The following is a 26,391-nucleotide window of genomic DNA, read 5'->3' on the forward strand; positions in this document are numbered from 1 at the left end:
AAAATCGATTCAGTCTTTAATTAATCAGCATAATTCATAGGGCCACAATTCAAGCTAAAGAATATACTTTCGAAGAACAAGTGCTGCTAGCTACCTCTTTTCTAGTTCGACATACCTCTCAAGTGACAAATGGATGATTGCATCCACCGTGAAGTAGATGGCTCCTAGAGAACATACAAAAGATCCTACTTTTCATGACCTAGTGGAATTCCCCAAGGATTATCCTATCCGAGACCAAAATTTAGACAATTCGATAGCAAGCCTCTAATGTTTAAGGCTTTTCTAACATGGTGAATTCGATCGCCATGACAAAGCTCGGCTACTACGAGAGATTCCCGCATCTCACATAAGCCTCTAGGGCTGCCAAAATAACCAAGCTGGCTAAGAGCTTCGGTTGCTAAAGCTCGATCAAGCTTGAATTGAAGATGAGTTGGTTCAAGCTTGATCTACATAATATGTTTGAAACTAATTTCGAGTCGAGCTTGATCATGAGTTGTTTCAATCAAGCTCAGCTCAATAAAGCTCAAAATTAATAATATAGTATTTAATATTATATAACATAAAATATGTATGACTAATATGAATAAAGATTGAAAGGCTCATAATATCATTATATTAGTTCTTATATTTTCACCGTTATATTAGACCTTATTTCAGCTTGAATAAAGATTGATTCAATTCAACTTTAATCCGATCGAGTTATGATAATACCAACACAAATATAACCGATTTATTAAATAGATTAGAATTTCTAGATATAAATAGGATATGTTTATTACACAGGTTATCGAGTAGCACAAGTTATACAAGTTATTCGGATTATAAATGAGTTATATATATTTTTTTGAATTATAAATGAGTATCTTTTTGTGTTATAAACGGATCAGTAAGTCGAGTTATAAACAAATTAATTCATGTTTATATCCCCAACCCTATTAGACTAAATCCAAATTCATTTAAAAGTCAAATTACTATATCGAGTTATCAAGTCTACTTAATCTTGGCCACCCCCAGTGGGTTTAGCCCTTCCTAATATATATAGCACTCCAATGAAAAATCACAAAAGAGTCTAACCCCTTCTCTCTATATTTATAGTGCTCTAATAAAAAGGTCAATTAAATATCAACCCCAATATTAAAACGAGCTAAAATTAAACTACTGGACCAGAAGAACTCAACTATTAGACTATAATGGCGGCCTATTTTGGCTTTTTAAGTATAAAAGCAAATCGGTAAAACGAAGGCTCATTTTGAATAAGTATTAAATTAAGGAATTCCTCAAAGACAGATAAAAAATGCAGAATTATTTAACCCATGTATAGTCACAATCATTCGTTGCTTTGCATTTAATTCGTGTTAAACATAACCCCATATATATCTTTGGATTGGCAAAACTGAAGGTACATAACATTATCTTTAGGCAGCGAGCACATTGTAAGGTATGATACTCTGTTTATATGGCCTTGAAATTTTCTACTTAGTAACAGTACTTCAAGATTTTACTCCAAGAAATGGCAATACATGGTAGAAGGAAAAACAAATAAATCAATTTATTCATCCAGTCATTTAACAACTAAATTAGCTGCTAACTCCTTGTCAAAAATTACATCATTGGGCTGCGATCAGCGGCATAGTGATTCCGACGTCCAGGGAAGAAATAATAAACCTTTCGGCATATAGAATGCCAATAACAATCCTGTAATCATACAATTGCAATCCAAAATACATTAGAGCTTCTGTTAATTATCAAAATTTTCCTTGTTCTGCAGAAATGTAGAAGAATGGAAGTAACTAAGAGGCACTTGGAAGTTGTGCTGCTTCATTCCAGCCAAACACCCTGAGAGCCTATGAAGGCCTGATGGCAAGCTGGCTCAGAGAAAAATGCACAGAACTGCCATCACACAAGGTAATAACCCTAATCAGCCGTTTTCTGCACGGTCGTATGCATTGGATTTATGTTTTGGCGCAAAATTAAAGCCTTCTGGAACCTTGCCAAGCAACATCTCAGAGATCCTAATCTGTGATAAATAAATGGAACTAAGTCAAGATTCACTTTTAATAACATAATAAAAGACTGTACACAAGATAAGAACTAGAAGATTTACCCAGTCGGCAGCTGAATCAGAGGCCAGTAGGGTCTCAAGATCATTCCGACCAAAGTAGCTAGGTGGTCTCCAATTTAAGCGTTGGGGAACAACATCCAGTAGGCCTACTGGTATGTACCGGTATGTGTAACTTAGCCATTCCAACAAGAAATGACGTGTTGTCTCCACACCTGAGAAGTGAGCATATAATTGCTTATACTTATCTCCTTACCAAACCAGAAGAGGCATCAATTCAAAGTTTCAAACTTTCAACTATTGAATATAATAGTTTAAGTGCGAGTAATCATTAGAAGTGGGAGTGCCACACAATTTGGTAGAGATAAAAAGGAGCAGTTTAAACAAAATGGATGAAAAGTTTATTAATTTTATTTAATTAATAAAGGTGAGAATACCAGCATAACTAAGAAATAGTAATAATCTGGTCAGGTAATTCCTTGAGACACCATAGATGATGATAAAAAGGATCAAGTAAACCAAATAGTTAAGATATGAAGTTTTGTTCTTTGCATTTGGACCATGACTATAACTTTCTTCCTTCATTTTAATCTAATGATGGCTCATATACCACAGAATGTTCTAAAAACATGGTGGAAAGAAGATTAATTAGTGAATGAAGGTAATTTCTGCATGGCAGAATACGTATTATGAACAACTGCAGTAATGGCCCGTCGAAGCATCATATGCAACATAGCGGAATAATTGATTTCGCTAGATCTTTGAAAAATGACATTAGGAGATAACCTAATTTATTGCACATACAAAAAGCAATAGGAATACCAGTGTAAATGACTAATTCAGGCACACCATCGGCAACCATACATGATCTTGTGATACAAATTTAAACTTTCTATGTCAATTGCCAACCCAAAAGCATTCGAGGTTATTGAATCAGTTTATGCTTCTACTTATCATGAAGCCATGTTCACATGATTTTTGTCAATTATACTGACTAAACCTGTTAGAACCAAAATATATATATATATATATATATATATATATATATATATATATATATATATATATATATATATATATATATATATTTGGGTTGAGAGAGGAGGGTGCACGTGCTCTGCACGTGCAGCCCCTTCCCTCTCCCTCTCCGGTACGCAGCGAAGCGCGGAAAAGAAGGGATTTCATCTAATCCGAATCGAATTAGATTTAATCCTCTTCTAATCTATAAATTAACCCTAATCCTCTCTCTCCTCAGCCCCCCAGCCCTCTTCTCTCTCACCTTTCTCCCTTCTTTCGCTTCTTCCTCACCGTCGGAGTCGTCGCTGTGGGATCGGATCGCCAGAGCACCGCCGGAGGAAATTGGAACCACCACACTCCTCTCCGGTGAGCCCTCTCTCATCCCTCTAGTTTAATTTAAATTTAAATAGGTAAATCAGAAATACCTAATTCACGGAATTCGGCCTCGTCGGCAAATCTGGCTGGCCGGCGGCTTCGAGTCGCAACCGCATCATCACCGGAGGCTTCGTGCTTCAAGCCTGGTGTCGGAGATGTCTTCTACGGGGCCCTCGTGGCTCCGATCGGCGTTGGCTTTCGCGTCGACTGTGAGTGATGAGTTCTCCACTTCGTGAGGACGACAGAGAAAGAGTAAGAGAGAGAGAGGGAGAGGAGAGGTTGAAGGGTGGTCGTGATGGGGTCGCCGGTGAGGGGTCGCCGGCGGTCACCCTCTCCCTCAGTCACCTTCTCGCGTCGGCTGCGAGAGGAAAGAAGGGGTTGGCTGGGTTCGGGTGAAACCCGAGCCAACCCCTTTTTCCTTTTAAGTCGGGTTCGGTTCGGGTTTGGATTTTGGATCCACAAACCCGAACCGAACTACTTAAGTTTGGTGGGCTAGGTTAGCCCGTAGCCCAGTCCACCTAGTTTTGGACTGGGCCTCCGCCCAACCCGATTAATTTAAAATTTTTTTGAATGGGTTGGGCCAGTAGTAGCCCAGCCCAATCCAATGGGTAATTTTAAACCCATTTTAGTTCTTTTTGGTTTTTAAATTTTAAAAATATTGTTATTATTCAAATTAAAAATTTGAATATTATTTATTATTTAAGGTGGTGAATTCTACTACGTGAGCTAGAGATTTGAGGTTTCGGTTGTCTTGCCTAGACTCAGGTGAGTGGGGTTCACTCACATATTTATTTTATTGTATTTCGTATTTTTTGTCAGAACATGTAAATTTTCTGTGTGCAAATTATTTATTTCATCCTTATGTGTAAAAATTAAATTGTTGCAATTTCTGTGTGCAAATCTATTTATTTCATCCGTACGTGCGAAAATTTAATTGTTTTATTTTCTGTGTGCATTTAATTATTATATTCAGTGCATCACCATACTTCGTACTAATATTGAAATTTGTGAAAAGAAAAATGAGACTAGTATTGATACGACTTAGAGAACAGTCCCGGTATAAATCGTTTGCGATTTTCCGTGGTGACTCAAGTCTATCTGGAAGTCCAGAGGAAAGTCCTAAATTAGATCACTGCGGTGACTTTCTTAGGTGACTCTGGCGGGGTTAGGGAACAATCCTAAGAAAAATGAAAAAAAATTCCTAGGTGACTCTAACTTCTCTCAACGGTTAGAGGAAAAGACAGAGTATGTTGATCACAGAGTGATACCCTCTGATGATCCTAACCGGATCAGCTATGAAGAAAAGTCCCGAGCGTCATCTCGAGATGACTTCTAGTTGATGTAGATCCACATGGTTTAGACTCATTGAGACATATGACAGTATAAATATCAAAAAGATGTTAATATGTTGAAAATGTGCAAGGTTACAAGTTGTGACATCTCTCTATTATTATCATTGTTATTATTTAGAGAGCATGCCTATTGCATATTGTGATGAATATTGTTGCTTTTAGTTTAATTTATTCAGCATTAACATGATTTAAAATTTATTTGGTTTTCGAGTGGATTCCACTCACTGAGCTATAGCTGTTGGCTCATGGGTTCTATTATTTTTTTTTTTGTATTTGTTTATTTATTCCAGGTAATAGCCAGCGGGGCGACTGAACGAGATGTACCCGGATTCCACCTCCACTTAGGATTCACCTATTTACCTTTACGCTATTTTAGATTTTGTACTTTAGATTAGAAGTTTTTTATTTTTATTTAGTTTAGAGACTCAAAAACATTAACATTGTTTTTATTTTGATTGCAATTAGTAATAAAATTTTAAATAAACACATTCTCATTTTATTTATTTATTTTGTCATCGTATACGTAGAGAGTATTATTAAGGCTTCGTGCATCTCAAACATATTGAGATGTATGGCCGGTCATGATTCCTATTTTGGGTCGTGACAATGTTGGTATCAGAGCCTAAATTTGTGTTATCCTAAATCACCTTTAGAGTTGTGTGGAGGTCCGGAGGCATCAACTCAGGTTCGTTATGAAATTTTTGTTATATTCAGTAAAATTATTCTTATCTCATTATAAATCTTGAAGGGACAATATGTATACGCGTCGTCGTCGTCAAAGAGCTGCGGCCCAGAGTTTATCTCCTGACCGGGGTAGGGAGCAAAAGCCGGCTCCTGCTCAAGCGCCAGCTCTTGCACCTACTGCTATTCCTGGTTTGGGATCGGAAACTGCTCCTACACCTGCCCAGATCCCCACTCCTGCCCCAGTTCCTACTACTCATACCGTGGTATCAGTGCTACAGACCCTTCTTCAGGCCGTTGGAGGACAGTCATCGCCGACTCCGGCCCCATCAGAGTCAAGGTCCTTTAGTCTAGATAGGGGTATAGTGTTTGAAAAAACTTTAAAGGCATCTCCGCCTGCCTTTAGAGGGATCACTGATCTGATTGAAGCGGAGGTATGGCAGCTGCGAATCGAGAAGATATTGCGAGTATTGGATTGTTCAGAGGATCAAAAGGTTGCTTTGACGACCTATATGTTTGAGGATCGGGCAGAGCATTGGTGGCAGATGATTGAGCGCCAGTACATTGGATGAGAGAAGGAGTTGACTTGGGGAAACTTTAAAAGGATTTTCTTTGAGAAATACTATCCTCAGGCATTAAAGAAGAAGAAGCATGATGAGTTCTTTGAGCTGAGACAAGGAGGCATGTCAGTGGTGGATTTTGAGGCGAGGTTCACCGAACTGTTGTGATTTGTTCCACATATAGCAGCGAGCGAGGAAGAGAAAGTTAGCTTCTTCGAGGGTAAGTTGCGGCCAGCCATCAGAGATAGGATATCACTATTCCAGTGTCAGACACTTCCAGAAATGGTGTCTAAGGCACTCCTTGCCGAAAGAAACATTAGGGAGCTTCGCCAAGAACGAGAACAGCAACATCCATAGAAGAAGCCGAGGAGGTACCAGGAGCAAAACAGAGGTGGTCAATCGTCTGGACAGCCCTTGAGGGTCGGGAGTGGACCAAACCCTTCTAGAGGAGGTCCCAAACAGAGTCAGCCTAAAAATTGTACGAGATGTGGACGCTCATATTTGTCTAGTGTTGGGTGCAATGGAGCACCACGAAGCTGCTACAACTGTGGGAGACCCGGCCACTTAGCGAGAGATTGCAGAGCACCACGTGGGGGATGGCGTCCGACTTCTAAGCAGGATCAACAGTATCGACCGTCCCAGTCTGGCACAGCGAACAATAGGCCTCAAGCAAGTAGCGGAAACCCAGGAGCGAGGCTAGAGAATAAAGTTAGAATTTATACCTTGACCTAGGAAGAAGCTGAGCACTCACCATCCGTGGTGCAAGGTACATTATCTATTTCTTCCATACCAGCTAAAGTTCTTTTTGACTCTGGAGCCTCTCATTATTTTGGTTCACCTGATTTTCTCTCCTTATTATCTATTGCACCTAAGATTATGGAATCATATTTAGTAGTGACTACACCCATAGGGAGGACCGTACTTTTAAATCTTATCTGCAGATCTTGTTTAGTAGAGATAGACAGTCAGAAACTTCCAGTAGACCTTATTTGTTTAGACATGCATGATTTTGATGTTATACTGGGTATGGATTGGTTATCTGCACATCATGCTATAGTGGATTGTAGAATGAAAAGGGTCACATTTTCTATCCCGGAGAAGCCAGAATTTTTCTTCCAGGGTGAGCGAAAGATTCCTACGACCAGTATTATCTCAGCACTCCAAGCAAATCGATTAATGAAGAAAGGATGCCCGGGCTTTTTGGCATCGGTAGTGGGCGTGGAGCGTGTAGAGCAGGAGATTCATGAACTTCAAGTGGTAAATGAATTTTCAGATGTTTTTCCTAAAGATCTACCTGGTCTTCCACTCGATAGAGAGATTATTCGACTCCATGGCGCACCCTTGTCTATCGTATCTGATCGAGATCCTCGTTTTGTTTCTAAATTCTGGTGGAGCCTTCATTCAGCTATGGGCACACGATTGAGATTCAGTTCAGCTTATCACCTGCAAACTGATGGACCATTTGAGAGGACTATTCAAACCCTTGAGGATATGTTGCGAGCATGTTCTTTGGAATGGAAAGAAAATTGGGATGATCATCTTCCACTCATGGAGTTCTCATATAATAATAGCTATCATTCGAGTTTGGGGTTAGCACCTTACGAGGCGTTGTATGGTAGGAAATGTAGATCTCCACTTTGTTGGTTTGAGGTTGGTGAAAGACAGTTATTGGGACCTGATATAGTACAAGATGCCACTCAGAAAATCGTCAAAATTAAAGAAAAGCTTCTTGCAGCTCATAGCCGTCAAAAGAGGTATGCTGATAATCGGAGAAGAAATCTTGAGTTTCAAGTGGGTGACATGGTTTTCCTAAAGATGTCATCTTGGAAAGGATTGATCAGGTTTGGTAAGAAAGGCAAGTTGAGTCCTCGCTTTATTGGACCTTTTGAGGTGTTAGAGCGCATTGGAGAGGTGGCCTATCAAATAGCTTTGCCACCTAGGTTATCTAAAGTGCATAATGTCTTTCATGTATCTATGTTGCGAAAGTATGTGCCTAGTGCAGACCATGTGATCGATTTCGAGCCTTTGGAAATCCGAGAAAACTTATCTTATGAAGAGCAACCTGTGGAAATTCTAGAGACTCAACAAAAAACTCTTCGAAATAGGGTAATCTCCTTCGTGAAGATTTTATGGCAAAACCACAAGCCAGAGGAAGCAACTTGAGAGCGTGAAGATGAAATGAGGGAAAAGCATTCAAAGCTATTTCCTTAATCTTCATAGCGTCTATTACGGTATTATTTTTATCTTTTCCTTACGCTCATTTTAATTTCGAGGACGAAATTTCTTTTTGTTGGGAATAGTTGTTAGAACAAAAAAAATATATATATATATATATATATTTGGGTTGAGAGAGGAGGGTGCACATGCAGCCCCTCCCCTCCCCTTCTCCGGTACGCAGGGAAGCGCGGAAAAGAAGGGATTTCATCTATTCCGAATCGGATTAGATTTAATCCTCTTCTAATCTATAAATTAACCCTAATCCTCTCTCTCCTCAACCCCCCCAGCCCTCTTCTCTCTCTCCTTCCTCCCTTTTTTCGCTTCTTCCTCACCGTCGGAGTCGTCGCTGTGGGATCGGATCGCCGGAGCACCGCCGGAGGAAATTGGAACCACCACACTCCTCCCCGGTGAGCCCTCTCTCATCCCTCTAGTTTAATTTAAATTTAAATAGGTAAATCAGATATACATAATTCGCGGAATTTAGCCTCGTCGGCAAATCTGACCGGCCGGCGGTTTCGAGTCGCAACCGCATCGTCACCGGAGGATTCGTGCTCCAAGCCTGGTGTCGGAGATGTCTTCTACAGGGCCCTCGTGGCTCCGATCGACGTTGGCTTCCGCGTCGACTGTCGGTGATGAGTTCTCCTCCACCTCGTGAGGACGTCAGAGAAAGAGTAAGAGAGAGAGAGGGAGAGGAGAGGTTGAAGGGTGGTCGTGATGGGGTCGTCGGCGATCACCCTCTCCCTCAGTCACCTTCTCGCGTCGGCCGCGAAAGGGAAGAAGGGGTTGGCTGGGCTCGGGTGAAACCCGAGCCAACCCCCTTTTTCCTTTTAAGTCGGGTTCGGTTCGGGTTTGGATTTCAGATCCACAAACCCGAATCGAACTACTTAAGTTTGGTGGGCTAGGTTAGCCCGTAGCCCAGTCCACCTAGTTTTGGGCTGGGCCTCGGCCCAACCCGATTAATTTAAAATTTTTTTGAATGGGCTGGGCCAGCAGTAGCCCAGTCCAATCCAATGGGTAATTTTAAACCCATTTTAGTTCTTTTTGGTTTTTAAATTTTAAAAATATTGTTATTATTCAAATTAAAAATTTGAATATTATTTATTATTTAAGGTGGTGAATTCTAGTACGTAAACTAGAGATTTGAGGTTTCGGTTGTCTTGCCTAGACTCAGGTGAGTGGGTTCACTCACATGTTTATTTTATTGTATTTCGTATTTTTTGTCAGAACATGTAAATTTTCTGTGTGCAAATTATTTATTTCACCCTTATGTGTAAAAATTAAATTGTTGCAATTTCTGTGTACAAATCTATTTATTTCATCCGTACGTGCGAAAATTTAATTGTTTTATTTTCTGTGTGCATTTAATTATTATATTCAGTGCATCACCATACTTCGTACTAATATTGAAATTTGTGAAAAGAAAAATGAGACTAGTATTGATACGACTTAGAGAACAGTCCCGGTATAAATCGTTTGCGATTTTTCGTGGTGAATCAAGTCTATCTGGAAGTCCAGAGGAAAGTCCTAAATTAGATCACTGCGGTGACTTTCTTAGGTGACTCTGGCGGGGTTAGGGAACAGTCCTAAGAAAAATGAAAAAAAATTCCTAGGTGACTCTAACTTCTCTCAACGGTTAGAGGAAAAGACAGAGTGTGTTGATCACAGGGTGATACCCTCTGATGACCCTAACCGGATCAGCTATGAAGAAAAGTCCCGAGCGTCATCTCGAGATGACTTCTAGATGATGTAGATCCACAGGGTTTAGACCCATTGAGACATATGACAGTATAAATATCAAAAAGATGTTAATATGTTGAAAATGTGCAAGGTTACAAGTTGTGACATCTCTCTATTATTATCATTGTTATTATTTAGAGAGCATGCCTATTGCATATTGTGATGGATATTGTTGCTTTTAGTTTAATTTATTCAGCATTAACATGATTTAAAATTTATTTGGTTTTCGAGTGGATTCCACTCACTGAGCTATAGCTGTTGGCTCATGGGTTCTATTATTTTTTTTTGTATTTATTTATTTATTCCAGGTAATAGTCAGCGGGGCGACTGAGCGAGATGTACCCGGATTCCACCTCCACTTAGGATTCACCTATTTACCTTTACGCTATTTTAGATTTTGTACTTTAGATTAGAAGTTTTTTATTTTTATTTAGTTTAGAGACTCAAAAACATTAACATTGTTTTTATTTTGATTGCAATTAGTAATAAAATTTTAAACAAGCACATTCTCATTTTATTTATTTATTTTGTCATCGTATACGTAGAGAGTATTATTAAGGCTTCGTGCATCTCAAGCATATTGAGATGCATGGTCGGTCATGATTCCTATTTTGGGTCGTGACAAAACCTGAGTGGAAAATTAGAAAGGGGATGCAAAGAGTATGCGCTGAATCCAAAGATGCTGAAAATTCAAAGTAGGATCAGTACAAGTTATCATGCCATCTGAAAATGGTCATGTTCAACTAGAAGGGCTTTATAGTCAACTCGAGAAACACTTCTACTGCATATTGAGGATTGGTCATACAAAGATGTTAACTATCTTAAGATGGAAAAGAAAATAGCCAAAAATGAAAAGTATTTACCACCAATTCATCCACTTAGCCCAAAGAAAGTGGGACAGTTTGTTAGCCTTTTATTTTTCAAAAAGTTACTAACCGAAGTTCTAATTTTAGTGCAGATAGGGCTGCATCTCATCATAGCTAATCAAATTTCCAATATTTTCTGAAGGACGCAAAACCAATTTAGTTCAACTCAATGGGGAAAAGGATAAAGTAATATGTACTCTTCTTGGCTATAAAGGTTGTCCACAGTCCAGGCACAAATTAAGTAAATATTAGTCAAGATACGTTAACATTAAAGAGTGTCAGTCACTAATTAGACTCTTCCCAACAACTCAGTTCACGCGCACACCAACAGAGGCAGCTAAAAAGACCACTGTTTATTAGATGTCAAAACTTAAATAGACTAAATGCTAAGGAGATGTAACATTAAAAGGATCTGAGTAGCTTCTCAGTTATTTTGTATCTGTTGGCAGCACAGAACTAAGAGTAGTCATGTACTCATGTAATTAGTATAAAGCCAAGGCGAATGTAGAGACCTTTTCCCTTTAAAGATATACAGTTATAAAGCTCTACAGAGTTCTGAATCTCCATAACCTTTAGTAATTTGTAAACCAGACACTGTTCTTATAAAGATCAAATAACATATATTGCTAACCCTATACTTGCTTACCTTTAACAAGGAGGCTTCTTCTATGTCCAATTTAATCATTCATATAATACTGCTGCATATTGGTACGCAAAAAATTATAATCTCCATAATAGAAAAATCAAATTGTTCCTGACAAGCAGGAGATATTAACATACTGAGTAGTTATAAGAGACTCCAAACCTAACAGATCTCTTTACATTTGTTTGTCCCCTAAGGCATTTCATCAGAGATCTGGCTTGTTTTCATGCATTAGTGTCAAAGCGTAAATGATAGATTTATTTTCGATTGGACTGATATTTAATTGGTTTCACTTCCTCATTCTGGGCGGCTCCAGACTACTGTTTCTTGACATATTTCACATACAGTAAAGTATCAAGGATAATTGATTACATGATGAAGAAGGTTCTCCAGTTGTGTTTTATCTTCTAAGAAAAAGGTACTGTACTAACCAAGCTTAGAGTTTAATTATTCATTACAAATTACTGGCAAAACTGGAGTCCATCTTCTATGCAACCAAAGTTCAGAAGCAAGTAGTACAGCATTCCGGGTAAAAAGAGAAAGATTTAATGCTGAACCAGTATAATGGGGTGCACTACCTACCTTTTGTATCACAGCCCCAATGCTCTAGACCAAAATGAACAAAATCTCTCAGAATATTAAGCCTCTCGCCAGAAGTAATGTCCCAATGTCTTTGTTCCTTTATTTCAGTAAATATCCATGGCTGTGAAGAGTAAATTCTTAATCAGAAAAATAATCAAATATAATGCAGATTTTTGAAACACAGCAAAACTCTAATCAGAGAAAGTGGTTTGAGCTGAAAAAAGTGCTGGAGTAGAACTCAGTCCATGATGGCACTACAAAAAGCATGTAGCTACAAAATCCGCAAAATTGCTGATGGCACTAAGGAAAGCATATAGATACATATCTGCAAAGTTGCAGTGAAGTTCTTGTAACACACAAGAACAAGTGCCATTTAACAAGGGCATCAGCTTTCATCTCTGACTCGGTGAATTCACCAAGACATCCTTGGTGAAGGTGTTCACAACTATTGGTAGCCTGATCAAGTCCTTTTAAGTATATGCTAATCATCAGAAGGGGAAAAGGAAAAAAAACAAACAAACCTTAATCAAAGCACCTCGAGCAATCATGCAACTAGATAGCTCAGTGCAGTTGGCAAATTGCCTGTTCCAGTCAGAGTATGAAAATATATCACCATTTCCTAAAACATGCAAATTCTCAGGGGCCTTCCGTGCACACTGGTAGATATAATCCCAATCAGCCAGTTTGCTATAGCGTTGCTGGCGTGATCTACCATGTATTGTCAGTGCACTGGCTCCCCAATCACCAATGTCTGAAACCAGAGAATCAATACGGTTTCTTCCTTCAAAATAACCTGTCCGCACCTAGAATAAAAACAAATAGAGATCAAAATGATCATAACATCCCATTTTAATTCATTTTATATGGAGTGCTCCGACAAATATAGTCACAAATGGCATTCTACCTTAACTGTTAAAGGTTTGTCAGTTGTACAAGATGCTGCTTGAATAATACTCTTCATCCTCATTGGTTTTGTAAGCAAAGAAGACCCTGCACCCCTGTTGACAACTATATCAATCGGGCACCCCATATTGATATCAATAAAGTCAACTGAACATTCACTGCTCACAAGCTCAACTGTACGAGCTACAGTGTCAGGATAAGCCCCACATATTTGCACTCCAAATATATCCTCTGATGAATGTCGCCTCAGCAATGCCCATTCTGAAGCTTGCCCCTTTAGCAAAGAAAGAACTTGCACTTAAAAAGGGAAATTGCATTTCAAAAATAATTAATCAGAAAATTTTGTCTAAATTTATATGGATTCTGCAAACAAATTAAAATGGCTATACAAAGTTACAAACAATAGCCATAGATTAAAATTCAATCTATACCACATGCACAAGGATAAGTTCCTATCTTTTCATCGAGTTCAATTATTTGAGCAGATATAACTTAAGAGAATGGGCTAATCCCAATTCCCAACTGATCATAGTTGCACTACATTGAGGTATGTATCAAGTAGCAGAAATGAAAGCTACATAAATCCGCCCTCTTCAGACCCTATGTAAGTGGGAGCCTTGTGCAGTGGGATGTCTTTTTATCTTATTTAGCAAGAAAATTTTAATCAAAATATTGAAGTTTCAGATCAGTAAAGCTAAATATTTCCAGGAAACCCTTCTTCAGCAATGAACAGAGCAAAATATTTATCACTCTGAAGCTGCTTGAACATACAGGAAATCTAAGTAGAGAATTGTACAGCTATAAGCATGGCCACTAGACTTCAAGATTATGCATATAAAAGCACCAGCTAAGGAAAGAAGATCCTTCACTAAGAATCACGGATATTTCAAAACTCTCGCCATATCTTGTGGGGTACCCTATCCAGTGTCTTCAATGGTAGTTTCGGCACCCGCCATGTCGGTGCGATGCAATGGCCGCCGGCCGCCCCACTTAGCTGAAATGCATTGTAACAAGATGGGCTCCTGCCTAAGCGCTAAACTGCTAGGCGGGCCGGGCGGCCCACTTTGGTGAGCAGGCAGCTCAGCCAGCCAATTTAATAAGTAGATCGGATAGGATCTTCTTCTCAGGTCAGAGGGAGATAAGTTGATAACTAACTGTTATATTAAAAAAAGACCTTGGTAATTAACTGTTATGATAAAAAAATAACTCTTCACTCTCCTCTCTCGATCTCCTCTATCGCTTGACAAGCCCTAAACCCATCTCCTCTCTCTCTCTTGCCGCCTTCTCTTGATCGCCCCTTAGTCTTTTTTTCTCTCACGATCATCCTCTCCTGAGCGATTGTGGAGTGTGAACCACAGCAAACGACTATGGAAAGCGGCGGCAAGCAGTAGACAATTATAGACAATGGTATGATATTTCGCCTCACACTTTCACTCTCTCCTACTCCTTCCCATTGGCGGACTAGTTATTTTAAATTTTTTTCACCGTCTTGATTTTTGAATTATTGTTATGCTAGAGGAACTAATAGGAGAAATAATTGCTAATTGGTTTGTGAAATAATTGCTAAGTAATTTGTAAATTAAGATTCCTAAAAAATCAAGGTTTACATTTCACTATCTTGAACTCTTGATTGTTGAATTACACTTAATCTGTTATGCTAGGTAGTTGATTGTTTCATATTCTTAATCATGCTATTTAGTATTTTGGAGTAGTATAATTTTTTTATAAATACACTATATTAGTATATAACTGCATATTTATTTATTTTATATATTAAAAATGCCAGACCGTTCTGTCGCCCGCCTTCCTCCTAGGTGCTACATGGTGGGATGACTACTACCATCCCGGACCGCCTTTCAATACAATGACTCTATCAGATATGATAATAGTCAAATACTTTATGGATAAGTGTCACATACTTCCTTCACATATAATTTTGAAAAAAAAAAGGATACTTAGATACTTTTGAGGGTTCAAGAATGAAGAAAAGTCAAATTAGAGAGGTAATCTATTAGCTCAAGGTTATATATGAAACAAAGTTAACCCTAGATATTATTAATATGCATGATCTATGAACTCAAATCTAGAGGAAATCGTTTTAGGATTTCATGCCATAAAAGCATAATCAACGCACAATTTATAGATCACTGTTCTTTGGTATTAATGTAAGCAAGTTCCAAATGTCGAGATCGGCCGCCCAAAACAATGATATCTATTGGATATCAATATTGGATTTTCATATCAAAATATCTTTTAAATACATTAAAATTTAAAAAATTATTTAAAAAAAGAAAGTTCTTGGAATTTTTAAAAAAATAGAGAAAAATGAATATATGAATTGCTCAGTAATCTAAAAATTAGAAAAAAAAACTCACTCTCTATCTCTCTCCCACTAACTCTCTCTATCTCTCTGTTACAAACGCTCTCCTACAATCTCTCTCATGTGCTCTCTCTAAGTGTCCAAAGTCTAAAAGAATAAAATTGTTCTCTCTCTCTCTCTTGTTGAACAGAGAGGAAAGAAAAGAGGGAGAGTGAAAAGAAGAGAGGTGGGGACGTTGCTGGAGAAAGAAAGAGGTGGGGAGATTGCCAGAGAAAAAGATGACGTGGGGAGAATCCAGGGAGAAAAGAAATGGAAAAACCAAAAAAATAAAAAGAGAGAAAACAAAATTACTTGAGGTTTGTCAAAGACAGTGTTGCTGGATTTGTAGTAGGAGTTTGTCAGACTTCTAATTTGACGAATCATTGAAAGGCTTCAGTATGGTTTTTTCAAGAGATGAGGTGACTAGTATCCGAGTTTTTTTTATCAGACGGTGTTGTTTTGGCAAATTTGGCCAAAATGCGTCCGATCCAGATTGGGTATCAATTAATCCAATCGATACCCCACCAAAACCGATCTATAAGCTTGTTTCAATGTAGGATGCGGATTAGTTAAAACTAGGAACCTTGAATAAGAGTATCTAACAATTAGCAATAAATGACTAGCTCTTCTGATAATGATGTGCTTAAATATGTATATATACATATTTGTATATATATACCTATACATAATTACATATACATTTATATATACGTTATATACATTTTACCAATATTCCCCCATTTCAGCTGGTTTCGACTAGGGTAGCAGCCGATATGTTTCGGGCAGGATCGGCTGTATCGACCAATCCCGCCTGAAATGGAGCTAGGATGGGTCGGATTCGAGCGGGATAGGATGGGTTAGATCCAACCCAAATCTAATCCAGGGGACATCAATTCCAGCCTTCTCACACTATCTCTATTATCTTTTCTCTTCTTTCTCACAGTTCCACCACCTACGATCGAGTAGACCTTCGGCAATGTTCCCCGTCCAGAGTTTTTTTTGCCCTTTATAGTTTTTCTTTCTTCTCTGTCATTCCTTCTCTCTCCCTTCCTTTCTCCCTCTCTCTCTTCCTGTTATTGCAGGAGCTGCTTCAACTTCTTTATGTTGCTGCCAAGCAGCTACTAAGAGAGAGAGAGAGAGAGAGAGAGAGGATGTGGTATTAAGAGGGAAAGAGAAGACGAGAGAACGAGGGAAGGGAGAGAGAAGAAATGGAGAAAAAAAATTAAAAAATTTAGAACTTTTTTTTGAGAGAGATGGAGGGGAAAGAGAGGGGAGGGTGGGGGCAGAGAATAAATAGAGAAGCAAAAAGATCAAAAAAAATTGAGAGAGAGTTTTATTTTCTAAATATTTAAATTATTTTTATTTTTGTTTATGTTTACTTGTAGTGAAAACTGAAATAGCTCCAAAAGACAAGTCACTAGATACAGACATCAGGTGGCAACATTACAGTACTATTGTAAAGATAAAAAATGTGTTAAATGCAACTGGTATAGAAAGGAAATAAATATTGCAATTTGCACTCAAATAGTTGTGGAAGTTATAAAACATATTTGGCTCATTTAATAGGCAAAAAGAAAAATAAATAATCTACACAATAAATAGGGTCAATGATTCATATATAAGGAGAAAGAGAATATGCAAACAGCAATTCTACCCCTAAAACTTCTGGTGTTACAATGGAGTCTATAAATATTTAACCAATGGATACATATATTCAGAGAAACGAGGTCGTACATAGACTTCTATAAAAACAGCTTTTAAAGGAAATAAAAATGCAAAACACATTGGTAGGGCTATTTTTAAAAAAAATTTCTACAACCATATTTCTTTTAATATAGCTGATAGTTCTTATTGTCACATTATAGTAAATGCTATAATTAGTAAAGTCTGGTGTTCCGTCTCTTAGTTTAAATGATATTGCTACTAAATATCTTAAGTTATAAATAGATAAGTTTCATACTTACATTGAGATATATTTGGTTGTACACTAATCTTGATGGATGGACTATACAAAATATAAAAAATATAATTAATTTCTTGGTGTACTCAGGCATGAGAATAATATTTCTGAAGTTTGTAAATGCTACTGCTCATTTTAAAAATACAGATTGTTGTTGTAGTTCTTGATCAAAATACAGATTGAACATGACTAACCCGCTTCGAATTGAATCATTTTCTATTTTTGTTTCGGATATAAATAAGACAACTTCTGGCGGGTGCGTTCAAACGCTTGCACAATGTTCGCATATACAGAATACTGTTTTTGGCCATTTGAACATGGTTAAAGGACGTTCAAACACCCGTCAGTTAAGTTGTTTCATATTAGAGTTTCTTTAAGGTTTTTAGACGATTGGCCAGCCCCCAAATATGTGAAAAAGTAGCCACCTTGGGATTATTGATTATTGGAGCTTTTGTTATGCATCTAAGCTTGAGTCAACCTTCTCCCTCCTTCCTCCCCTTCGATATCCACCTCAAGCTTCCTTCTATTGCCGAGGCTAATCTTTCGTCACTTCTTCCTCCTCACTCCAGCGACTAGCCATACCTAAAAATTCTCTTCTTCCCCCTCATTTTATTCAAGATATCATTCCATCCACCACAGCCATTATCATCTTCCATAATCCTAACCCTAACCATATCACCAACTTCCATCATCCATGTCCATCTCCTGATCTTTAATTATTATTCTCTCATATCTTTTGATTTATCTGCCCGATCGACGAGATTCCGATTGCGTTGGTTCCTAACTTTCAAAGAAATAACATATTTGAATTTCAAATCATTTCAATGGTTAGATCGATCCCTAGTGCCTTTGAAAGTTCTGTCCAGTATCGTGACGTGGATTGAGATCTACTTTCTCGTGGGCGATTACAACAATTATATTTGTCAGTTGATAGCTAAGGTGGTAAGAAAAGTAGATGAAAAATTAGTAGTCTAACTAGTTACTGATAATGGGGCTAACTATAAGGCTACTAAAAAATTACTTATATTATTTATAATAAGAAAACCTCATTTATATTAAATATTATGTAATGCACATTGTATTGACCTCATGTTAAAGAATATCACCAAAGAGTCCAAAATTGACATGGTCGTAGATGAAGACTAGAGATTGACAAATTTTATATACAACTATGATTATATTTTTAATTTACTTAAGCAGATAATTAGTGGTAGGGAGATCATCAAATGCAGCCTGACAAGATCTGCCACTGAAGCATTGAAGAGTATCATGCACTACAAAAATAATATTATACGAATGTTTACATCACAGAAGTAGTCTATAAAAATTATGAATATAAAATCTAAAAAAAAAATTTAGATGAAAATATGAAAAATATGGCTCTTGGAAATATATTTTGGAATAGTATTACAATTGTTACTGTAGTATTTGAGCCTTTTGTTAAGGTATTACGACTTGTAGGCAGTGATGGCAAGTATGAGATGAGTTTTTTATACGAGGCAATGGACATAACAAAAAAATATAGGCAAAAGTTATAAAAAGTAATGCAAAATAATTGATTTCAAATAGAACAAACAATTACATAGAGATATACACGCTGCTAGTAAACATGCTATTAATTTACTAAATTACTAATTTACTTTTATTTATGAATATTTATAAATTTGAATGCTTACAAATTTTAAACTTTTTACTTAATCCAATATTTCAATTCTCTACAAATATTAATAATGATACTAAAGTCTTGTTGGGAGTTAGAAAGATAATCAATAGGCTTGAGCCCAACATTTATAAACATATTCTCTGCGATAAAGAAGTTATAATTCAATTAAATAATTTTATTATTATTTGTTTCAAATTTTAGCTTTCAATATAATAAGTTTCTTACTAAGTATATATATAATACATTTTTTATTTTAAATAGAGAAATATAGATTGAAAGCTGAACAATTCAGTAATACTAAAATTATTGCAACTATATCTCATAACACTCAAACTAAATAGTAGTCTATTTAAGTCGAACTATTTTTACCACAGTATGAAAGAAGATAGATTCTTTTCTTTAATCCACACCAAAACACACAACCTATTCATAAAAGATTAGATAAGTTAGTTTTCTATTATTACAATATGAGATTAAAAAAGAAAAATTTAAGAAGAAAAGCAGAAAATACATAGATAATTAATTTAAATTATGTTTTTGATAAAGATCCCTTTATCCATAGATCAAATAAATAGATAATAGATTATTAAATGATAAAGATAACCCATGATTATATGATATATTGGAGGAGATAACAAGGGCAGAGTAATAATTACACTTCAATATACTTTTGACTAAACTCCAAATATGAACATTGTGAACAGAAATGACAAAATCACTTAAATAACTCAATTTCTATTAAATAAACATGTACTCGGAGAGAAAATTTAAGGTGACTTGCTGATACAAAATAAAAGTTCAAAGGGGTAGAGTGATTTAACAAGGCCCATTAAAGTAAGATGGAAAATCTAACGATTAACTTGGTCAAAAATGCAAGGAGGTACAGTGATACAAAAAGATTTCAAAGGATTAAAAAAGGGTATAATCTATTTAACCCTTTATATATGTATATATATATACACATACATATATTTGTATATACTCCTAGTGTATCTTTAGTGTAACATATTTCTAATTTTTGATATTTGACGTATCAATATATCCATATCCTATATCCAAAACTACGCTTCATAGATCTTCTAAGGGCAGTATTTCACCAATTTCCTGGTTTTTAAACACTTCTTCCGGTAAAGAACCTTCCCTTTCCTCCACTATGAATTTTGTATTGTACAGCAAAGGACCATATATTCTTCATTCACGAGAGACGTATCTGAAGCCATCCAAGTCTAGTTACATTCTTGATTAAATTACTTAGGGAGAGATATAATTATTCATGCATAGGATACTCCTACATTCATTCAAATGACAACATGAATTTTTGTTTGTACTTCAATTAATTATGGTTTGAAGGAAGATGTGCTTTTAAAATATTCACATTTTCTGTAATATACATATATTTCATGAAAAATAGTAAGGAAAATGAACATCTCAGTGGACAAACCTGTAAGAGATTTGTACACATAGCCATCTCTCCGCAAGTAATATCAGCACCTAAAATTTTGCAGACCCTTCTGAAAGGAAGATTGCCGACAGTCGTCAATGGAGCAAGATATAACTTCTCTCTGAAATCAATAAGCTTTCTTTCACGTGGATGTGGCTTCACAATTAGGTCAACTTTGCATGAACTCAATCCATCAGGTGATGGCTTATTTGGCTCATTAGTATCTCTCAAATCTATTTCAGTGCAAGATGCACCTGTCCATAAAACATTTACTGAGTCAGAAAGTGTTGTCAAAATAAGAAACTTTGAATCTCAAGCATTCGAACCAAATCTGATAAACTTTCACTAAATAAGAGCAATTTTAATTAAAAACTAACCGCTACTAATATCAATTTCCTGATTTTCATCAACTTGACTCTTTGTCTTCTTCAAAGGTCTTGACTCATCAATTAAAGATGAGCCATTCATAACAGAGGCATCATCTGAACAATCCTGTTCTACACACACCGTTGGAGCACATTCTAGTTTCTCAACCATGCTGCAGAGCATCTTATCTTTCTCATTTCCGTGAAGATCATATGATCCATCTAGATTATCTTGATGGATTTCCACATGGTCAACTTCTGATTTTTCCTTCGTTCTGTTAGGACCCTGCAGAAGAATACTGTTCAAGAAAAATGAAAAGAAAAGAGAAGCAACTCATACAGCTAATTTCAAAAGAACTGTAACAGAAATGATGCAGAGATGTAATTTAATTATCTAAGAGTCTGGCAGATTAGCAACTGAAGAGATCTGCATGATCCAGGCCTGGCCTAGCCAACCTTAGGTCTGAATTCCCAGTATTTTGGATCTTAAGCCCGACCATGACCCTGGCTTACAAATATTCCAGGCCATGCTGGATCTGTTCAGCCCCAATAGATTTTAAGGTAAATTCTAAACACAAGCCCGACCCAACAAGCTTCAAGCTTTATGATTTCCTTCTAGCCCAAAAACCCTATTTCATCAATGATAAAATGAAAAGATACGATCCAAATCAGAATTGAGTCTGAATTAAAAATTAGTGTAAATCCCTAAATTGCAGTAAATTACAATCTGCACTGTTTTGGTAGAATAATCATAAAATATTCATACAATGTATGAATAATATGAAACCAAATGGATTAGATCATGATGTCATGATCTACACATTTTCTATTCGGACTTTCTTTAGATTCAGACTCACGAAATAGAGTTACAATTCAAAAAAGAGTTGATGACCAGTTTAGATAGGTTTAATTATTCTATATAAATAGGGTCTTATAGTTTATATCTTAGGCATGCATTGAATGATTGAATATATTACTTTTTTCTTCTATCTCTTTATATCTCTTAGCCCTAGCATCTCTTTTGCCTCTGATCTCTCCCCTCTCATCTTTCTTTGCTACAGTTGTATGTCAATCATAGCCTTCAACCATCTACCACATCTACAAGCCACCATCACAACCATTATTTGTCAAGCCACCTCCATCAATTAATCAACCTCCACCTCTATTATCATCTGCACCTACAGCCAGCCTCTATCATTGGTTTGTATCATTTGGTATTATAACTATCCACATTGCATCAATTTGATACCAAAGCTCAAGTACCCCCAAGCCGATCCGCATCAAGCGAAAGTATCGATAGCAAGGAGAATTTTCTGAATTTCCTTTAACAAATAGAGAAGAGGATTTGTGGAAATTATTAGCCATGGTTCAATTTTTTTGTTTCTATTTTAGTTGGTTTTGTTTTTTCTCCTTAAAAATATAAATGAAAAAACATAGGCCAAAAGAATTGGTTTAGTGTTTATAGTGGCGTCCATGGTGGCCGCCCAACCATCACGATTGACGTTGGTAGAAAGTAGCCTACAACATTGGGAGGCCACCTAGGCGCTTAAATGTGATTTGGCAAGCTAACAGTTCAACCCGCTTAATAAATTTTATCGAGTTGGAAGCAAATCCGATTCAGTTTAATGGATCAAATCCGACCGACTAACCAATAACCATTATAGATAAAGATAAAAATAGTAAAACACTCTCTTCTCTCTCTCTTTGAATCAAACCATCAAAACCCTAAACCTCTCTTTCGAATTTCAATCATCTTCTATAGCAGCTACGATCAGCAACTAGTGACAATGGAAGCTAACGTGACTGTTAGCGACAACCAATTATTGTGGACGACCGACAATGATTGGCGGCGGCAAGCAAAATGTCTCTCAGTTCTTCCCACCAATGGTATTTTTCCCCCATCTCAAAATATAACTAGAAGAATTAATTGATAAATGCTAATGAGGCTGTGAATTAAGATTTCTGAATTTTTTTTTCCCACTGTCTTGCATTATAATCAGAGCCTCGGAGGAATTGGTTGCTAATTAAGTAAATAGTTGCTGATTAGAATTTGAAATGTGAATTAACAGGAGGAATTTGAAATGTGAATTACTGTTTGGTGATTAACTATTTTACTTTTTACTATTTTTAATTTTTTATTACTAACTAGTTAGTATTAATAAGTTACTATCTTGCTGATTCTGTAATCTGTACAGTAAATCAATATTAAAACATAAAAATAGATCATATATAATTTTTTTATGCAAAAATTGTTAAACTGCCTTGCTACCCACCTTCTGCCTTGACTCTAGGCGGTAAGGTGGCCGCCTGCACCTGCGGTCGACCACCTTTTAAAACATTGGTTTTAGCTGATAGTGTTCTGAAACAAAGGTCAGAATCAATAATCTTGCATTTTGGCCTGATCAATGGTTTCTGCCTTAGTTTCTGCAATGAATTTCCATTGAAATTGTCCAGTCTTGGCAAAACTTCAAACCATGACTATTGGCCTTAAAATGAGTTTTTGCTTGCTATTGTAGATCAGTGAAAAATGGGATTGCTAGGCATTAAATTAAACTTAGATTTCCACCAGAATAATGCAAAGATATATTAGGAAATCGAGCCACAACCAAAATGGAAAATTCACAGCCAGAACATTCCAGATAAAGAGATCTAGCAAATAAGTTGCTGGATTGGACTCATTTATTGCTGAAACCACCATCAGAATGACTTTTGAGTTCAAGAAAAGATGTAAGTAGTGAGATCCTTAATATCCACATACCTTAAGCCCAAGAATTTTGAGTTGAGCATCTGCCTTAGGAAAACTAACTTTATTCTTCCACAAAAGCTTCTGAAGATCTTTTTTTAAAACATTGATCTCATCACGCTTCCTAGGAATATTATGAGATCCCAAAGGGATGTTATTCTTGTGTGTATTTGAAAATCGGCAAGTTACTCCATAAGGACATGGCTCTTCCAAAGCGATGAATGGACAAGTTCCTTCAAGGTCAGCTGGTTTCTGCATGTATGGAATCTCAGGCTTAGATCTACAAAACAGATGTTTACTTGTGCAATAATCATATAATCAGTAATTAGATGCAATATGAATGAAAGACATAAACAACCAAACCTGAGCCAAATATGCATTCAAGTCATGGTTGAAACGGCAATTACCACCATAAGGGCATGAATCCACATTTCCGCTTCTTGCTACTTCTGTACAAATATGTACCACAGAATTTTGTTCCTGGACATTGCATATTGGATTAGGATGTCATCATATACAGTTTGTAGCATCCAATTAATAACCTAGCATCTGTACTTAAAAGTTCATCAAAACTGATGTGATACAACCGAAGTCTCAACCAAAACCAGTCTGAAAGATGTGCCAAGGAAGACTGTCATCTATTGCCCTCTTCTTTGATGGTCAGATTCACTGGGTGAACAGGGATGAAGCAGAAGATAAATGTAGCCAACAAAAAGGGATATGGTAAGCATATATGGTTGTCATATTTATGGTTATATCCTTATGGTTGACATTTTAACATTTTCAATAAAGTATAGGCCACAAGCCTTGTAGGTATCCTTATGGTTGTCATGTTTATGATTATATCCTTATGGCTGCTATTTTAACAATTTCAAGAATATGTACATGTTGAAATAAATCACTCAGGATACCTACAAAGGCTTTAGTAATATTCCAATACCTTTTACTGTCTAATCTAAGGACGTATTTTTCTATTAATAATTAAACATAAATCTATTCCTAGATCTCCATCTCAAGAAAAGCTTCAAATAAAAATTTTATGGTTTTATGAATCTTTTATGAAGAAATAAATTCATCACTTTTCCGACATGATACTTTAAAAAGATCTACTAAAATTTCTATTAAACTAACTTAAACCTTGCCACATGTTACCTACAATGATAAGAAAAAGTGACAAATGGAAGTGAACAAAGACAAGATGTAGGCTGCAATTCAAAGTCACCAAAATGAGTCTTGAAAGTGAAAGTTCCTTCATTTTAATGGTTAAATACCAGATACAGAAGCTTTTCAAATCCAAGCAGCAGAACAATATCTAATAGCTGCAAGAAAAACATACTGGAGCTTGTAGTGAACCAAATATTATTTTCCATATTTCCTCCAGATGTACATGTGTATGTGTACATATATGATTATAAAGATCTTCTAATGAGCATTGGATGACACATCTCTACGGAACATATTAGTAATTCCTGCCACATCAAGCATCTTAATTCCTATGCAGAACTTCAAGATCCAAATATATAGATAATAGAAGTTTGCAAGAAGCAAGCTAGCAGTTAAACACCTACATTCCATAATGCTTCTCCTCATACCAGTGCAAACAGATAACAACAGTGACCAGTATGATCTGGCAGATTTTGCAGCGTAGTAGGCTGGAACAGTATACATATTGCATCATCATCCTCAAAGGTATTCCAAATACTCAAGACTCAATCTTACATCATCATCCTTAGCAGCTAATGAGAACTCAATATTAGAATGTTTATTTCCTGTTGAAGAATTAATCAGAAATAGGTTTTTTGAGTTGCACCCACACTTCAAGATCACTTCAGCATCAATACAAGTCAACAGTCAAACCGTTTTAATTTCCTCAAAACCATGAAATGTTATTGAGGAAGAATTTGAAGTTTTGAAGGAGTCCTGACATTGTCTAAACAGATAAGATCATGAAAATAGAATAGCATGAGAGCTTTTTGAGTTTAGTTTTCTATATTAGTATTTAATGAGCCAATCAGCATTTGTATCATCTCAGTGTAAGTCGATTATGTCGCATGAACTTTGAGATGCATTAGGGATATATTTTTTCTTCTGCTCTCCAAGTAGTCCCACTAATAAAAGGATATGGCTTCCACGTTCTTCCAAGGAAACCAAACAAAATTCCATCTTTAAGAAGATGGCGGCGTTAGGCACCAGAAAAGAGGCCAGTTGCCAGGTGGGCATTTAAGAAACAGGCATCGGTTTAAGAACATCAATTATTGTTTGAGTTCTATGAATAAACCAAACAAAATGTCAATTTTAGGAACAAGACAGCATTTGACACCAGAAAGGAGGCCAATTTCCAAGTAATTATGTGAGAACAGGCATCGATCACCAATAATATGCAAGTTCTACCCGCCAAGGCAAAAAAGATACCAACCCTAAGAAGACGGAAGCTTCAAACACCAGAAAGTAGGCGAATTACTCAGTCGTATCTAAGAACAGGCGATTGCAGATATTTTCCACTCACCTGCTTGCGTTCTCTTTTGAGCTGTCGCTTGGACTTCTTCTCCTTGACGACATTTGAAGAAGAAAGAGTGATCTTTTTCTCCTTGGTGTCGTCGTCCTCGTCGGGGTGTCCATTCCTTGCCTCGTCTTCGTTGGACCTCACGGGCGGCGGACGAAGGTACTCGGCCTTCACGGGCGCCACAGCACGAGCCACAAGTTCCTCCGGAGTCGGGCGCAAGTTGGGAGGAGCCTGCGAATGGGGTTCGTCCGGCTTGGCATCGATTACCTCATCCATTGGCGGAGGACGAGTCCGAGGGAGGGAGAAGTGAGGTAAGAGACTCGAACGTGAGGAGAGGATGTAGGGTTTTTCCGTCGCGGGACCAA

The 26,391-nt window shown here is 36.9% G+C and overlaps 1 protein-coding gene across 1 annotated transcript; it reads right to left on the reverse strand.

The window, feature by feature from the left end:
* Positions 1 to 1,526: 1,526 nt before the first annotated feature.
* LOC140763957 (tRNA-dihydrouridine(47) synthase [NAD(P)(+)]-like) lies at positions 1,527 to 26,391 on the reverse strand. The gene is made up of 10 exons (XM_073102349.1): positions 26,030 to 26,391; positions 23,887 to 24,003; positions 23,539 to 23,775; positions 20,793 to 21,066; positions 20,416 to 20,669; positions 12,994 to 13,266; positions 12,611 to 12,892; positions 12,090 to 12,210; positions 2,105 to 2,274; positions 1,527 to 2,017 (listed from the first exon to the last, which is right to left on the reverse strand). Exons 1-10 carry the CDS (start codon positions 26,300 to 26,302, stop codon positions 1,919 to 1,921), a joined length of 2,100 nt encoding a protein of 699 aa, XP_072958450.1. The 5' UTR covers positions 26,303 to 26,391; the 3' UTR covers positions 1,527 to 1,918.

Source organism: Typha angustifolia, chromosome 7 (genome assembly GCF_048772165.1).
Source record: "Typha angustifolia cultivar Huaian chromosome 7, ASM4877216v1, whole genome shotgun sequence".
NCBI classification, from domain to species: Eukaryota; Viridiplantae; Streptophyta; class Magnoliopsida; order Poales; family Typhaceae; genus Typha; species Typha angustifolia.